The sequence below is a fragment of the Pseudochaenichthys georgianus genome, chromosome 12, assembly GCF_902827115.2.
Source record: "Pseudochaenichthys georgianus chromosome 12, fPseGeo1.2, whole genome shotgun sequence".
NCBI lineage: Eukaryota > Metazoa > Chordata > Actinopteri > Perciformes > Channichthyidae > Pseudochaenichthys > Pseudochaenichthys georgianus.
The window spans coordinates 18,189,477-18,207,508 of NC_047514.1; the positions used below are offsets into that span (position 1 = coordinate 18,189,477).

The 18,032-nt window shown below is 41.7% G+C and overlaps 1 protein-coding gene across 2 annotated transcripts; it reads left to right on the forward strand.

Moving 5' to 3' along the window:
* The first annotated feature begins 865 nt into the window (after positions 1–865).
* Positions 866–17,688, forward strand: dgcr2 (DiGeorge syndrome critical region gene 2). 2 transcript variants are annotated; one of them, XM_034095831.2, is made up of 11 exons: positions 866–1,290; positions 7,981–8,013; positions 8,827–8,949; positions 13,040–13,123; positions 13,246–13,456; positions 14,039–14,115; positions 14,203–14,385; positions 14,542–14,745; positions 15,257–15,409; positions 15,805–16,041; positions 16,120–17,688. In XM_034095831.2, the coding sequence occupies exons 1-11, from the start codon at positions 1,209–1,211 to the stop codon at positions 16,338–16,340; spliced, it is 1,608 nt and encodes a 535-aa protein (XP_033951722.1). In that variant the 5' UTR covers positions 866–1,208; the 3' UTR covers positions 16,341–17,688. The 2 variants fall into 2 exon arrangements, with proteins under 2 accessions (XP_033951722.1, XP_033951724.1); XM_034095833.2 differs by lacking the exon at positions 7,981–8,013 and having other exon boundaries at positions 867–1,290.
* The last annotated feature ends 344 nt before the right edge of the window (positions 17,689–18,032 follow it).

Sequence of the window (18,032 nt, forward strand, 5' to 3'; positions counted from 1 at the left end):
ACGGCTGGCTTGAGCGATCCACTTGATAACCAGCGTCGTAGTACAGTTTAGCGAGAGCGCGTATGTTTTGGATTAGGCCAACCGGCTAACTCAAACATATCCAGGTTAGGTTGAACCAGGTTCGTAGTATAGGCCCCTGCACTCCTTTATGTTCATGACCTTTGATGATAAAATGAACATTCCTAACATACCACTTCCTGCAGGCATTGTACTCTACACATGCCTGACAATGGGTCTTACAGAGTTAGATATATTTCTGATATAAAAAGTAAATCATAAAAAAGACAAGGACTCACTGTTGTGACGTTTGAATCTTGGAGTTTAATCCATGGGCAATCACACAAGGTCAAATAGGTCAGACTGTCCTATAAAGACAATGAGATATGGTTGGAAATGCTTATTCATACATTTTTGTAGTTACAAGGTTTCTCAAGTAGGCTATCCCAAACAAAAACGCATACTTTAATGAATGATTTGAGTGGAATGATTTAGCTGGCATATTTTTAGAACACATTTCTGCTTAATTGGAGTGATGAATTACGTGAATTTGCAACCGGTGAACTATGTTGTTCCCTTTAATTATGTTTTTTAATTAGTACAATCACACTTCATCAAAGTCTTCTGATAAGCGTAACTAACATGAAAATACAAAGCCCAGTACCAGGAGCAGCTTTCATTATCTGTTTGATAAACTGCGCCAGTGTGTCTATGCCATTCCGCTCACTGATAACACATTGGGTTGAATTCATTTTTAAATAATCTCAAGGGGCGTGTACACACATTGGGTTATCGTCTGTCCCAGAGCTCTGGTCTGTCCCTCTGGGTCTGAGCAGCTAAACTCCGCCCCGGCAGCTCTTCCAGTTGATAGCCTGTGTTGGTGTTAGAATATTTGGGATTGTTGTGATTTGAGGCCGCGGCCATCTTGGATCAACTCTGCTCCACACTGAGCAGCAAGAGAGGAAGGAGGACGTGAACGGCTGAGCTAACGTTAGCTGCTCGAAGAGATTAACCACAATTTGTGTCGCTGTGCGGTGCGACTATGCTTCATGTGCGATATTTTTCTTTTATATATGCATCTTTAAGTGCATAAAAATGGGTATAAACTGCTGTAAACGGTCAACGTTATAACTCCGGAGAGGGCGGCGGCGCATATCCTCGGTATATGTTTTAAATTTCTGGATAGAGGAGTAACTATGAATGGAGGATAAATGTTGCCAAAGGCTGACAGCAGCAGTTTCGTCCTCTTCTCTCTTCTCTTTGTCCTCACATTAACGGACCCACCACGGACAGGTAAATACATCCTAGTTGTTTTCCTTTGCATGCACTCCTGTGGGCTCGAAACCGAGATTACAGCTGTAAGCAGAAAGCAGCGGAAAGGCCTGCTGGATAAACCGGGGGCTCCGGTGATTTTTAACCCGCTGCTGTGGTACTGCTGGACGGCGTGCAAGACCGTCATGCTGTCGCCACTGTAGCAATAATAAAAATAAGTCATATCGTTAATCTTGAAATAACAAACACTTTAATATTATTACAGTCCACACAGCCGCATTATAATACAAAATTAAAACATTTTTCACATTCTTCTTTCATAAGCTATTTTTCACACTTATATTATAAATAGGGCTGCATTGTGAAATTGTGTTATAGAGCTTTAACTTCAGATATATTATAAAAGCTGTGTATTTAACAGGCATTTCAACCTAGGTGTGTTTGCCCTCCACTGTATTCCCTGGATGATGTCCGCTTTTGATGCGAAGGTGTAATTTAAAATGCATGTCAGATATTCATGTTCCTGCATCACAAAAGCTGGCTCTCATGACTCATCCTTTAGCTCCACAGTTATACATTTTGGAGTCATAACTGCACAGCAATGTATTTGTCATGACACTTTCCTAAAGATGCTTTTATGCAGCACATACTGCAGATAGATACATATATGACTTATTAAAACATACACAACCTTTAATAACAAAAACATAATCTGGATGTCTTTAAAAAATATAAAATTGCCATTCAGTATTGGTACACCAAAGTCCTCTTAGGTACTAACTTCTTTCACAAGATGCCACAGGCAACTGATTTAATGTCATTTGTCTCCATTGGAAGTCTGTCATTTTGCTTTGATTGCAAACACTTGAAAAGGCTTTCACAGATTCTTTCAAGCATAAAGAACAAAAGCATCTTGTGGTTTCCTTAGGGCCGATCTTGTGTTCCTTATACAATCATGTGGATTGTAAAGTTCAAGTCGTGTATTAAACACTTTATTGTTTGGTTTTCTAAAAAGGAGTGTCCAGACAGCGCAGTACATATAACACTGCATTCTTCTTATGGTTTATTTGTGTTCTTGGTAAATATATTGGGAGGCTCTTCATGGTATATTTGCACTCACGTATATAGTGTTATCAGCTGTAATTATTCACCTTTTAGGTCGTTATTTACTCTAATGCTCAACAGCAAACACGACGCCTGTTTTGTGCTTAAAGCCTTTCCCTGGGTTTGAAACCACTAGTTGTTTTGGGGATAGTGTGGCCTTCATGCCAAGCCTCCTACACAGTGGGGACAATCGGTTTTTAATCGTATTTTGCACAGTCTGTGTCACAGAGGATGTGTTTTTGTGGAGCATGCTGGTGCACATTAAGTGCACGCTTCCCAAAGCTTGATACCCACACATAACTTGAACATTCATTTGAGTGATAATCCAGTTTTCTGGAACATAATTCAATAACATGTAAACGCGTAGGTGTACAATGAAAGTGTTTTGGTTACACAGGTATGCTTGAGCCATATTTCAGCTTCTTTCAGAATGCATCATACAATCACATGGCTGTTAAATGGGATCATTGCCTTCAGTTCTAGGTAGTGGTGAGTAGTGAGCTAGGCAACATTAAAATGTAATTTTAGATTAACCCACTCAAACATTTGGGTGAGGTGCTTTTTAATTATAAACACCATTATCACCCTTAGTACCCACTCTAGATTAGACTATGTTGGTTGCTCCTGCATGTATGATTGACATTACTGTGCTCAGTATTGCAAAATTATGTGACGGATGTAAAAACTGAAATACTTAAGATATGATGATGATCATATACACAGTGCGGTGGCTCGGTGGTTAGCACATGTGCATGTCGTGTGGTGGCCACAAACTACACATAGGAACATGCTTCAGGATCATAACTATGTTGTCCACCTGATTATTGTGACATTTGTACCGTGGGCAAACTTCTGCCCAATGCAATGGCAATGTTTAATGGAAGCTTTACTGTTTGTGTTTTGCTTACCAGCATTCACATATTGGAACTCCAGGCAGTAGACACTATACTTCAATGCAGTTGAGTGCAGATCATTAGCGTTCTACTGTTTATTCTCTTAATGAAAAGCCATTCATTCATTCTTACAACATAACAACTATAATCCTTCTTTAGATTATTGGCTTACAATGGGGGGAAAAAAGTGATCCACCAATAAGTACGGTGTTTTTGAAAACCGAAAATATTCAATTGGTTTAACAAATATATATTATTATTCGGTTGTAATGTTTCATCAGGTTTATTGATGTGTTAAGAAGTAACAATAACACAGATACATCGGCCACTGAAACATTTTGCAACATGTCGCTCATGCTGATTGTGCAGGAAATGAAAATGTTGGGATGACTGTCACAGGGAAGAAATATTTTAGCAACATGTTGGAAAACCAAGAGTCTTGTACAGATACCCCACCAGCTGCCTTCAGATAAATCCTTGATATCTTATGATCTGGGTCCCTTAACAATAATGCGTGTTATGCCTGGAACACTACTCTTCATATATTAACATTTACTCCTCCTAATATGGTAAAGTGCAGTGCTTCAGCTCTGTATTTAAAGTAATCCTGTTTATCTTTCATAGTGTCAGCGTTGTCATATTAGTACTGAGAAGTGAAAGTTACAAGCCTTTCAGGGCAACACACATACATTTCCAGGTCTGTACAGAATCATTTGGAGCTTCATTCATAACGTTGACATTTCAATTCTAGCCTGCATGTCTATTCAGTTAAACCCTCTGTTTCTGCATGTTAAGATTAGGCTATTATAGTTAGTTTTATAGGGGTTGCTTTATAGGATTGTTTCCTAATCATGTGATCCAAACAAATAACTCCAGAGAGTTCTAAGTAGTGAAGTCTAAATGTAGTTAAAAAAACGGATGTTATCATTTCCAAAGTAAAAAAAAAACTACATAAGCTGATTCAATCCATTTACCTTTATTAAATAACAATTATACTGAGGTCAAAATACATGCAGGTGTAGCGTTAGTGAGTTATGAATGCATGCACATGTGTATGCTCATTCGTTGTTGAAATAATTGTGTATACGATTGTTGTTATGTAGGTTACCCATCTAATAGTGGCGCACCACCGAATATCCTGGGTTTGAAGAAATATGACCCGAAGTGCGTTTATCCACACAGTGTTAGGAAAATGTATTAGTTTTGAATGTGGCTCGGCATAAAGAAAGAAAGACATGTCCGTACCCTCTCGCTGCTTCTAACAGTGAGCCTCAGTGTTGATGTGAATCACCAGCGGCTGGAGATGATGCAGTGTGTGCACAGAGCCAGCTCACTGTGCCGTTATACTCCAGTGAGACCGAGTTCATGGTCTTTATTGTATTTCCTGTGGGTTATGTAAGAGATGCAGGGGCTCACTTGTCTCAGGGTAGCCAGTGTTCACTCATTTGAAGACTCAACATTACAAGATCCAAAGCCTGGGAGAGAAACCGCCTTAATACAATTTTATTTTTATCCTGCTAGCCCATGGCCTTAACTGCTCTATTTGTCATGCATCAGTCACTAATGCAGTGATTACCAGGCAGATGCATTCAGCGGTTAGATACAGTATGCATTAGGGATGCACGATATTGGGTTTTTGAAACGATACCGATAACTTCCTGCGTCAAGACCGATACCGATAATAAAAAAAGTTTTACGCCACTAATTATTTTAACGCGATTAACGCATGTGTATTTTTTTTCCTTGGCCGCCCCGTAGTTTCAGAGCACATCAAGTTTAAAATACCATCTACAAGCTGATGCTGACAGCCCCGCTCCTGCCGCCCGATTGTGGCAGACCACACTTCCACGCTCACCGGCAGGCACCGACTGGCCATCTGGAGGACCGGGAGGGTGTGTGTATGTGTGACCCGAGTCAGCGAGAGAGAGACCTTACGTGCATTGTTGTTGTTAGCATCTGGTGCTAGCTAGCTGCGCTAACGGATATAAGGAGCTGTTTAAATGAAAACAGAGGAGCGACATTTCGCCACAACTGCGCCGAGCACTTGACCTTATGCAGGAAGCCAGACAGTGGGACATTGTACGAGAAGTCAGCACACTCAGCACAAGCGCCCCTCATCCCAATCCACCCACACCGGAGTATTTTTTATTTTTTTTACCCAAAAAATATATTGTATATTATCGGGGCTATTAATACTGGTATCGGGTTTATCGGGATGACGTCATAATTCCTAATATCGGACCGATAATTATCGGGCCGATAATTATCGTGCATCCCTAGTATGCATGCATGTATGTTGAGCACATACATTACCTTACGTCAGCATGTTGTGTTGCCATTATCTTCCTCTCTTTTACCTCAAAACAACACATTACCATCCTTATCCAATGTTTGCAGTACAACCTTTTTCTGATAAAATCCCCACAAATCAGAAAGGGAATGAGGAGCTTTCAGGCAGCTGTTAATGGATGCAGATACTCCATGCACATCTCCAGAAAGTTCAAATAACAACAAGGAAAGTGCTCTTTAACTTGAAGCTGTAACGGATAGCCTTTTTTTTTTTTTTACAAATCTTTTTATTGCAAACAAGTCATAATCCAGCAAATGACAAGAAGTAAGCACAGTAATAATCAATACAAAACAGTACAGATGTTACAATTAGTGAATGAAGACAATGGGGATCATTACAAAGGACCTCCTTGAAGACTTCTTTTTTTTTTTAAACTGGAGATGCTCAATAGCCTATGGAATCTGATCAAATTCTACTCCTTGTGAATTTTCCTGCAGAAGCTAGCTCTATAGCACAGAGAGAAAGCATGAATGAACACTGATCTGTGCTGGCAGCAAGTCTATCTTCAAACCACAGAAAATACAAACCAAGCACTTATTTCCCAGTCATGAGAACATGCAGATACAGCTTAAAAAGAGCCAGCTACATTTCGATAAACAGTCTTCCGCTCCCAAGCCTCCCAGTGAGCTGATAAAGCAACAAGTCCTACAATATGTTTTATTGAACAAATAGGTTCATTAAAAAATAAAACCTTGGCTTTCAGAGGACTGTTACATCACCCTGTATTCACATACTGGCAATGCTTCCATCTCCATCTGGTGAAGGTGTTAAAATCATGTTCTCATAAATAGTGTGCATACATGATTAGAGATGTATTTTCACATAATTTAATATCCTGCAATGCATTTTAACGGTACGCCTCCACGGCTCCGTCGTGTGCTTCAACGGAGACGCTTGCCATTCACTTTGAATGGGGTGACGTCAAGCTTTGCCAAACTGCATTGTGGTTCCGTCGCGTCGCTTTGCCTCCGTTGCTCGCTTCGAAAGTTGAGAAAAATTCAACTTTTCAAGCGTCGGCGGAAGCGCTAGCCAATCAAATCATATGCCAGTACAAGCGCTAGCCAATCAAACCGTGTGCTTGTGTGTCCGGGGCGGGAGATGAATGTGATTGGTTGTTGGTCATGCTCCAGACACGCCCACACAATGCAGTTCGGCAAAGCTTGACGTCACCCCATTCAAAGTGAATGGGAAGCGTCTCCGTTGAAGCATGCAACGGAACCGTGTGGACGTACCGTAAATGGGATTGACCATCATCTTTGAAAGCTTGTTACCTAGTATATTATTCTGAATGCATTAATTATTAACATCACATTTGGGATAAATCCACTCTAATGTTATCCATCAATTTGACACGTATTCTGACTCGAAGGGATTGAGAATGATGATGATGCATTCAGTCCCAGGAGCCTGAGACTCATCTGTAATGCGTCTCAATCCACTTAGCATTAACCCATATGAGCTGGCTGTGTTAGACAGCTAGGCAGAGCAAGGTCTGCATTAATGTCAGCCTTAAAGGATAGGATTACTTTAAACTGACCTTTTTTACAAGTCATTCATAGCCAATATGTCTTTATGTCATGCAAGTGAGATTAATTCTCTTTCTAAGTCATGTTTTATAACCTTGTCCCAGTGACTTCCTTTGAGCAAATGAAGTGACCAGGATGTTGTGCAATGTTTATTCTGACCTTTGTTACAGTAGACATGTTGCATCTGGTGCAATGGGAGATTCCTGTTTTTGAAAATATGATATCTTTGAACTCTGAACTGTCATCCTGCAATGTATTGCATTTGAATGTTTAGTTTCTGAAAAGAAGCTATAAGTAGGGCTGCACTCAGATGGGGAAATAATGAGAATTATTTGAATTACATCTGGTTGTAAATCAATCCTTTCCCCTTCCAATTTTGCATTGCATTTCCAAGCCAAATGCCACATTCATTTTTCTTCCTTTACAGACTTGTATTATCTTTATCTGTTGCTCTGTGGGACCATCAGCGTGTGGTCTGTGTGTGGTCTATCACCTGGGCTGGTGGGTACACAGATGAAACAATAGTCACTTGAAATAGCTCTGAGCTTTTTTTTCTAAGTAAAAATAGAGTTGCCAATATTTGTTGTCTGGTCAGTGGGTGGTCCAGCTTTATTGAAGGTAAACAGAAACCACCTGTAACCCAGAGCAGATGGCATCATGGACCCTCTACTGGGGAATCACTGAGCACTGTCACATGCCAGAGAATTGTTGACAGTATAAATATGCAATATCCTTATAGACAACATAATAAGCAGCACACACAGGATGATACTGTGTCCCTAACAAAACAACACATTGATATACAGGAGAGTCACTCTTACTGTTTTATTTGTTGCAGGTCCGCGGCTAGCTCTGGCAAGATTATTGTCAGGTAAGCACACAGTTTATCTCTTAGTGTAGTGGCTGTCTGTTTTGGTTTGAATATATCAGCAGTTTGAACTAATACTGACACATCTTTAATAGTTTCCTAATAAATAGATAATGTTTTATAAGAAGCCAATATCATTTACCTTCATAAGAACAGTATTAGAGTGAGTTGAACTTTCTCACTGTGATCAGTAAACTGGCCCTTCTAGAGTTTGTTTATAGACTCTCGTTGTTCTTTCATCACACGAGGAAGGCAGGGCCACTCTTAATTGCACATGATGGCGTGGAGACCCACTTAGCACAGACTGTGCTGCTGAAGGGTATTGACAAACAAAGAGACTTTAAGAGTGTCTCTGCTGCCACTGCTATTCCAAGAAATGCCTACAAAAGTTACATTATTTTTCTTTTCAATACAAGACAACACATTTCTATGTTTCTCTAGACTTATATAAACATATCAGTTGCCAGTGGCATTGGATTTTCTTTTCTGAGTACTACCAATTATCTTTTATGTCTCAGTATTGAGTCGGTGAATGGGCTAACATGCTGACAATTGAGTATTTATACTGTCGATAGTGCAGTGATATTGCTGGTTTAATTTGACAGTGATTGTCTCAGTTTGCACCGAGTCGCTAACAGCAATATCATTGAAAATCTGTTTATATTTCCTGAAATTCTCACCTCATCACCATCTAAGATATCTGTTATCAGCATGACCTCATTCATTCCTCTTCTAACATGAAATGGTTGTCTCTTGTTTGGAAGAGTCACAGTCACATGCAGTTTTTGACCACTGGATCTCTCTCTTGTGTTTTAGAGCAGCGCTGCAGCCCTGGGCAGTTCGCCTGCCGCAGTGGGAAGATGCAATGTATCCCAATGTCCTGGCAGTGTGACGGCTGGACAGCATGTGAGGACAAGAGCGACGAGATGGACTGTCCCCGTGAGTATAGCTCACTTATGCCCTTTTACACCCGCCCTGTTACACAACACCCATAACATGATTGATTTCTGGAAAGAATAGCAACACCCGGGACCTTTTCACACTCGAGCGATTGGATCACAGCCGGACGGCTCTAAGGACAGATTTGAAAGCATCCACAAGGTTTAAGTGACGCACTGGGATCTAATGGAGCGACATCTAGAGATTGTTTAGTGGTGCATGTGGACCACGTGTGAAAAGAAGTGGCCTGTGGTGTGAGCGCAAAATGCATCACTGTCCCAAAGGCTGTTCAAGGTTCAAATCAAAGGTTTTATTGTTATATTCACAACAGCTACAGCGTAGTTGTTGGTAATGAAAATCCCCAGGCTCCTCAGCCATTTGACTTTCAGTGTACTTAAAGGTCCCATATTATACTGTTTTTCATCAATATAGTATAGGTCTCACATATATATACAAAACATGTCTCTGAAGTGTTTGGCTCGAAATACCAAACAGATCGTGCATTGTAGTGTCCCATAATCCCCTCTGTTTCAGCCCTGTTTCAAAAGTGCTGATTCTCTGTCTGTTATTTTAGATGAACATAAGGGGCCCCTCCCCACGCCCCTCTGAGAGAGATTTGGTTAAAAAGAACACACTGGTGCTCTAGCAGGAGATTCAGACCCCGTTTACACGAGGACGAAACGGGTGGTATCCGCATAGTTTCTCTTGCGTATCCCCTTTCGTTTACACGAGGCCTGTAAGTGGCGGCAGCAGCGCCACTTACAGGCCTGGCATATGTACTACAGCGTTTCCAGCGGTCTCGTGTGAACGGACACGTTAATGAATCGATTGCGTGTGAACCTGTGAACGGAAGACTTTTTTGAAAACGCATACGGTGCGCAAACGTTCCCGTGTAAATGGGGTCTCAGGTGATAAGGGGGGGGGTTACCGTGATTGGTGAGTGGCTGATGGTTACACAAGCCAAACAATCGTTATGACATCATAAAGTAGCCAAAATCTGATCAGCTCATGTTCAGACAGGTTTTTATATAAATGGATCGGGACAAAAAGTGACCGAATCTTTTTTCCTGAAACTTTCAGAATCTCTTTTTACAGAGGGGAAACATGTTGATGTATAAAAGACACAAACAAGTGGATTTTGCATAATAGGTGACCTTTAAGATATAAAATAAACAAATAAAAAAATAAAATGGTGCAAATAAAATGCAGGAGGAAGAAGAAAACTATATACATTTTAAATAGAATTTGAAATACTGTAGAGTAAAATAAAATACTCTAATAAGCAGCAACTGTAAAGTTTCCACAAAAAAAAAAAGATCAATCCATCTTATCTTTAACTAAAGCGCTCAGAAGTGGTTTTAGGCCTGCAGGTACTAAAAAGTCCTCCATATCCAACACAGTTGAATATTTGCAATTGGGGACTATCAGCTCATTGACAGTGTCAGATGGCAGGGGGGGGGGGCAGAGTTAAACTTTGAGTGGCTGCACATGTGTCTCTGTTGTTGTTTACCGCTGCTTGATCTCCTCAATACCACATGGATGTTGCAGGGCTAAGCCTTTGACCAAAATCCTATTGTTTTCCGCTCTTAAATCTGGAGAGACCTTATCCCCAGATCTCTGACCGCATAATAGGAATTATTGAAAGGATTGAGTTCAGCGTGTGACCTCCATACAGCGCAGCCGTGATGGAGCGAGCTCTTGAGTCAACGCTGCAGCCTGCCAACATCACTGCTAATGGCTAACAGTGGATCCTATTCATTCTTCAGGGAAAACACATTTGTAGAACAGGCTGTTAAAGCAGCAATTGTTTTCTCTGTATATTTTACCACAAAAGGTACTAAACACAAAAGCAGTTTATTCTGCATGTTCAAAAGCAGAAAATGCTGATTATTAGCATTATTGACACGCTGATGATTGTAAAAGCTGAACATGATGTACTATCCATTTCAGATGTGCTCAGTGTTCTTTCATAGAAGAAGGCAAGAGAAGGCCAAACAATGCTCACACATGCCTCGGCGAGGGCTCATTGTCTACTGAATCAACAGCATGCATGGAAATCAATGTTCTTCTTTGGGATTAGCTCTTTGTTGAATAACATGGAGAGGTGGAACAATCCCTCGCACTAATTCCAGCGGGACAAATACCAGCAGAAACTGTTCAACCTTATAACTTTACTGCAAGTTAAAGAGGGAAAGGTGTTGTATAAGTATCTGGTTGGCAAGAAGCACATTGCACACAATAGAAAGGTAAGCAAGGCTGCACACCAAAGAACAGTTGCATTCATATTATTGTTAAATCAACAGAATTATGTCAAATAAGTGTAACCTAAAAAAAATCGTTAAATGATTGCTAGTTAGTTTGTTCAAAAAAAATGTGTTGTTGATTATTGTAAGACTTTACTTAACACATTTGATGGCATAAAACATCAAACTAGTAACAATAATTAGATATTCGTCCTTATATTTACATCAATTAAACCCCAGTCTTGAATTTCCTGTATGCAGACAATGCTGCGATGGTAGATTTTAATCACTGTAAACTCCAGAAGATACATGTAAGAGGCTAACATATGCACTGCTTTAATGTTGATGTTTAAAGTAAGACTTTGGTTCGGCTTTTATCTTCCTCAAATATGTCAACTTCCTTCTTATTTTCTGAGTTGAAGATGGATAATAAGATACAAACTTCTTGTTTCTTCATCCCTGTCTTAAGTAATGAACCTCGACACGGGAAGAAATGTTCATCTGAGTCACATAAATAAATAATAAGTGAGAGAAAGAGAAGTGTTCCCAGGGTGATATCAACATTAGTCGGTGGAGATTATTAAATATGTAAGCTTAGAGCTGAGTTATTATTATTTTTAACAAAAGGGCCTTTGCACGCAGAACATGGATTTATCACGCAGAGCTGGAGCAGAAGCTTTATTTATTAATGAGGATATCAGACAAATAAAACGCCTGGTTTATTACATCAGGCTTTTAACAGATTACACAACATTAGCCAATATATGCAATGAAAACAAACAATTATTTTAAACAGATATACAGGTAGGGAAAAACATGTCCACCCTGTTTGACCATGAGTCATTTTTTATAACATCTGCTGCACACATTCAGCTCCTTGAACCTCAAGGCCTTTTCACTATTGTATCCACACAGTTGGAGGTACAGGACATTTATAAAGCTCTGTTCTTGGTCCCCTCCTCTTCTCCTTGTCCACAAACTCGCTCAGATCTGTCATTAGCCCGCATGGTTTTTCATACCACTGCTACGCTGACGACACCCAATTAATTCTGTCCTTTCCCCGCTCAGAGACCCAGGTCGTCGCACGCATCTCTGCTTGTCCAGCTGACATCTCTCAGTGGATGGCTGCTCATCACCTCAAGCTCAACCTTGACAAGACTGCACTGCTTTTCCTTCCGGGAAAAGATTGTCCCACTCTTGACCTAACAATCAACATCGGCACCTCTGTTGTTTCCCCGACTCAGACTGCAAGGAGTCTGGGTGTGACCCTAGATAACAACCTGTCCTTCACTGCAAACATCGCTGCTACAACCCGCTGCTGCAGATACACGCTTTACAACATCAGGATGATGCGTCCCCAGCTGTCCCAGAAAGCGACCCAGCTTCTGGTCCAGGCTCTCGTCATCTCACGCCTAGACTACTGCAACTCCCTCCTGGCTGGTCTACCTGCATGTGCCATCCGACCTCTGCAACTCATCCAGAATGCAGCGGCTCGTCTGGTCTTCAACCTTCCTAAATTCTCCCACACCACGTTGCTCCTCCGCAGCTTACACACCTTCCGGCGCAGACTGAAAACTCATCTCTTTCGACTCCACTTCGAGCGATAGAACTATTAACAAAGCACTTATATACTAATAAAGGACTGGCTTATCTAAAGCCAGTTGAGTAGCACTTGAAATGTTTTTGCTCTATGAAACCTGATGTACTTATATGATTCTGTTTTCTTCAAGTTTGTATTTTGTTGGTCGAACGCACTTATTGTAAGTCGCTTTGGAGAAAAGCGTCAGCTAAATGTAATGTAATGTAAAGCGATTATATATAGTTGACCATGATAATTTGTTTTGCAGCTATAAAGGGGGAGAGGTTTCGCTTTGGCAAAGGAGATGACCAGGAAGACGTCATCGGTGTGGCTCAGCCTGTGCGCTTCAACAGTAAGCATTTCTCTTCACGCCCCCCCCATGAATTGTATTTAATAATAAAGTTGTTGAACCTGCATTATGTGTACACGCCGCTTTTCTCGACCACAATGCTAACGTTTCTCGTCCCTCCACAGAGAAGTGCCCCAGTGGGTGGCACCACTACGAGAAGACGGCCAGCTGTTACAAAGTGTACCCGAGGAACGAGAACTACTGGCAGGCGGTGGACACCTGTCAGAAAGTCAACGGCTCGTTGGCCACCTTCGTCACCGACGAGGAGCTGCAGTTCATCCTGAAGATCGAGGTGGACTTTGACGACAAAGTCTGTGAGCGCAGAGACCAGTGCAAGTGAGTGTTTCACTTTTTACTTAGCCTTCAAATGAAAGGTGTTCTAAGAGCTTCTCTTGACTACATTACTGTTTAATCAGTCAATTACCTGTGAATCACTTTAATATAGTCAAGTTTCTGAACAAAGACAAACACTTACAGCTTGGTCCAAACCCTGCACACTCCTCTTTTTGATCCTTTCACCCGGACTGTATTATTTACTCAGGAAATAGTTGAAAATACAGAAAATTGGGCTTTACAAACTCAACTTTACAAACTCACGTCTCAAAAACCACATCAAAACTTCTTCAGATATCTTCTTTTCTAACTTATTAAACGTTTTTTAGTTCCCTTGTTGACCTATTTAGTTTTAATGTAATAAAGTATGGTTATATACAGTCGTATGTGTCGGTGTGTTCCAGCCCTTCATATATACAGTCTATGGTTCCAGCAGAGGTGGAGCTTTGGTTGCAGGCCATCTAGTGGCCAATAGTGGCAGTTTTAAGTGTTCAATTCTAGCTCATGCCCAAACCCTGAAATATACCATTTGACACAGTTAAGAAAAACATTGTGGTCAATAACTTTTTCTTTTCTTTGTTGAAGGTTTTGGGTGGGCTACCAGTATGTGATCACCAATCGGAACAACTCCCTGGAGGGACGCTGGGAGGTCGCATACAAAGGTACAACGCTTAACCTGCTCTACAAAGCAACTTCTGTAACTGAAATGTTATCTTTTTATTTTAAAATGATTCTTTTCTCCTCAACAGGGTCAATGCAGGTGTTTTTGCCACCTGACGATCTGACCTATTTTGGGGAGGTGTCTCCCACCCAGGAAAACGTCTTCTGTGCTCAGCTGCAGCGCGTTCAGATCAAAAGCATGAACGAGCGAGGCCTGCACAGCTGGCACGCTGAGAACTGCTACAAGAAGTTCCCCTTCCTCTGCAAGAGAAGTACGGGCTCATTTGTCTTGTTTACAGTCGTAGTGTATGTATGTATGTATGTATGTATGTATGTATGTACTAATAATTATGAAATTGTATGTATGTATGTATGTATGTATGTATGTATGGAAGTAACGCTGTTTTGACGTTCTATGTTCCCATCAGGGCAAACGTGCGTGGATATAAAAGACAACGTGGTGAACGAGGGATACTACTTCACCCCTAAAGGGGACGACCCGTGTCTGAGCTGCACGTGTCATGATGGAGAGCCGGAGATGTGTGTGGCGGCGCTGTGTGAGCGTCCGCAGGGCTGCCAGCACTTCCGCAAGGACCCCAAAGAGTGCTGCAAGTTCACCTGCCTGGACCCAGGTACTGACTGAGAACAGGGTGTTTGTGTCAGCTGCTGCATGGACAGCGTGAGACATAATGCATGGAGGTTAACACAAGGAGCTCCTCACAGATATACAGCTTTGGAGGGTTTTTAGCACTGTTATCAAGAGATATTGTGTATATAGACTATTCTGCACTATTTCTATTATATTCCATTTTATTTGATGCACTTGCACTATTATCTGTTTTATTGTGTTGCACTGTTGGAGGAGCCTGTGACCTAAGAGTGTTATTGTCATAACTACACTGTAGCTATGTATTAATAACAATAAAAGCCTTGAACCTTGATATTCAACATACTATTTAACATTTTATGATAACATGTGACTTCAATTTAGCCTGTTTTTAAGTAAAGATTGGCATCTATTGTCCACTACAAATATGTTGAATGAACTCAGTTTACACATGAGCATTTCTCATCCTCAGGAGCTCTTGTGAGCTCTCTTTGTGTGATTCTCTGATTTTGTCGTTCTTTTCTCTTTTCCCCCAGATGGAAACAGTCTGTTTGACTCGATGGCGAGCGGCATGAGACTGATCGTCAGCTGCATCTCGTCCTTCCTCATCCTCTCTCTGCTGCTCTTCATGGTGCACAGACTCCGCCAGCGGAGACGCGAACGCATCGAAACTCTGATTGGAGGAAACTGTGAGCATTGTTAGATAGTCACATCACCCTAATAAAAAAATGTTTAGGTCATTTTATTTAAAGGCAATTTCATAATTATTAGTCTAGGTTAAATAAGATGCTGCATAGTTTAATATTATTTCAAATGCTGCAATACACAAAGCATTAGTTAAGAATCGATATTTCCCCAAAAAGTGAAATAAGGTGTACACCTCTTAAGGCAAGTCGGATATAATAGGGTCCAACACTCTTTGTAAACACTCATTTATTATTTGAGCAGCGATGATGACCCTTTCCATTTATCTTACTTTTTACATTTGTGCTATAAATGAAGGTTTCTTTTAAAAGGCTGATTTGTGGATGCTTGGAAGTGCAGTGATTAAACATCCTATTCCTGTCTGCTTCTTTCTGCTCAGTGCACCACTTCAACCTTGGGAGGCGGGTCCCGGGCTTCGACTACGGCCCGGATGCTTTCGGCACCGGCCTCACCCCCCTGCATCTGTCCGATGATGGAGAGGGCGGCGCTTTCCATTTCCAAGAGCCTCCTCCTCCGTACGCAGCTTACAAATACCCCGACATCCAGCACCCAGACGACCCCCCCCCTCCGTACGAAGCCTCCATCAACCCAGACAGCCTCCTCTACGTCGACCTTGGTAGGCGCAGATCCTTTTATTCATGCCTCTTATACACAGAGTTGGGCTTTTGTCTTCATTTCCTTTCTCTTGGTGCAGGACGCAGCGGGCTTTCCATGGTACAGAGCCAGATGAACACCATGGGAAACGGGCACCAGGCGGACATCCCCAACGCTCCTGTCCCTGTGCCAGAATCAGCGCCGTCCTGTCAGGCGAGGGAGGACTCCATAGATAGCAGCACCCTCCTGGTGGGGCCCGACACCCCCACAGACGGCCAGGGGCCCGCAGACTGCGTCTCCTCCCTCAGCACCGTGGTATAGGACCCTGGACGGACATTTCCTGCTGGTCGAGGAAAGTCATGAGGGTGTTCCTCACCGGGAGAGGAAGTTTTTTTTAAAGCTGACTGCAGGGAGGAGAGTTAAAGTTTGTACAGACGTCTTGGATCAGCTCCTTTTCTTTGAGGTGCGAGGATGCCCTCTTTTTGAAGTCTCTTCTGCAGTTTGCCTTCAAAGTGTTTTTTTTTGTTTTTTTGAAACACTGAGGCAGCAGAGAGGCCTGTTTCTGTACAGAGACAAAAACACTTCATAGAGGCCGAGAAGGCTCCACTTTTACTTTAAGCGACGACTGAGCTAAGCTTTTGAAACATCTCAGAGAAGCCGTGATGTAAATACCCCGTCAGGTCTGTGCCGCTCAGATTTGTTATACTTGTGTGTGTCACAGTCCAGCCCAAGCTTAAGAGTGACAGAGAAGCCAGCTAATGTTCCTTCTGCGTTTCAGTTTGCATCTTACAGACGTATGTGTTGATCCGTCGCTCTCCAGACTACAATAATGTTCCCATCAGCCCCGTCTGCCGCGGCAGATCTCGATTTCTACTCGCTCCATAGGAAACCTACTCTCTCCTCACATTCTTATCAGTCTGATACATGAAGCTGTCTTCCAGGTTTATAGCACATATTTGCAGCAACAGTTTTGTAATCCAGAGGTTGAAACGTTCCAGAAAGTACAGTTAGTTTCCAGCTATATGAGGTTTTTATTAGGAAACGCTCACACGAGGCGTAATGTCTCAAGGAATGTCGTGGTACTGATAATTATGAGTTGTTTATTTTGTTGATAAATAATGACGGCAGGCTGTAAAATCGATTGTTTTATTGTGGGTTAGACGCAGTCTGAGCTCCCCACTGATCAGTCAGCAGCGGCGAAACTTTTCAAGTATCCGTGTGAAGATTAGGGATGATTTCCCAGCGTTACATTTAAGAATCAATTTATTTAAGATAACTGTCGCAATCATGAAGTGGTTTAATCATGCAGAGGTCCCATTGTGTTTTCTTTATCATCAACTCTTGGCAGCATAGTTGTGTATTTGCTAACTGAACCATGTTGAGTGATTCAAAGCTCAATGTTTTGCACGCTCATCCCTCAATTTAATCAGGGTTTTTGTTTTCGCAAAGAAATGTGTTGGTTGTCACATTTGGATGCTGCCCCTCCTTTCCTGATGTGTTTGTACGTGTGGTTCTTCAACATCTCACTCATTGAGGATGTGTCCAGCTCCTGACGAAGATCACTGCTCTGAGTCCTTTCTGTTTGGTGTAGATGGATCTGTTACCGTCCTTGTTTCTCAGTTGGATCGCAGTAAAAAAAAAAAGTTGTAATAAAAGAAAATCTCGTATATTTGGAACTTGTTAGACCCCTTTTATGACGACAAACATTTGATTCACTCAAGGATGAATTTTACAAAGCCTAAAGTTAGATCAGACCCACAACCAGCAGCATTCAAACCGCTTTAGATCTGCCTCATGAAGAACACCAGCTGTAGTGTGTGTGTGTGTGTGTGTGTGTGTGTGTGTGTGTGTGTGTGTGTGTGTGTGTGTGTGTGTGTGTGTGTGTGTGTGTGTGTGTGTGTGTGTGTGTGTGTGTGTGTGTGTGTGTGTGTGTGTGTGTGTGTGTGTGTGTGTGTGTGTGTGTGTGTGTGTGTGTGTGTGTGTGTGTGTGTGTGTGTGTGTGTGTGTGTGTGT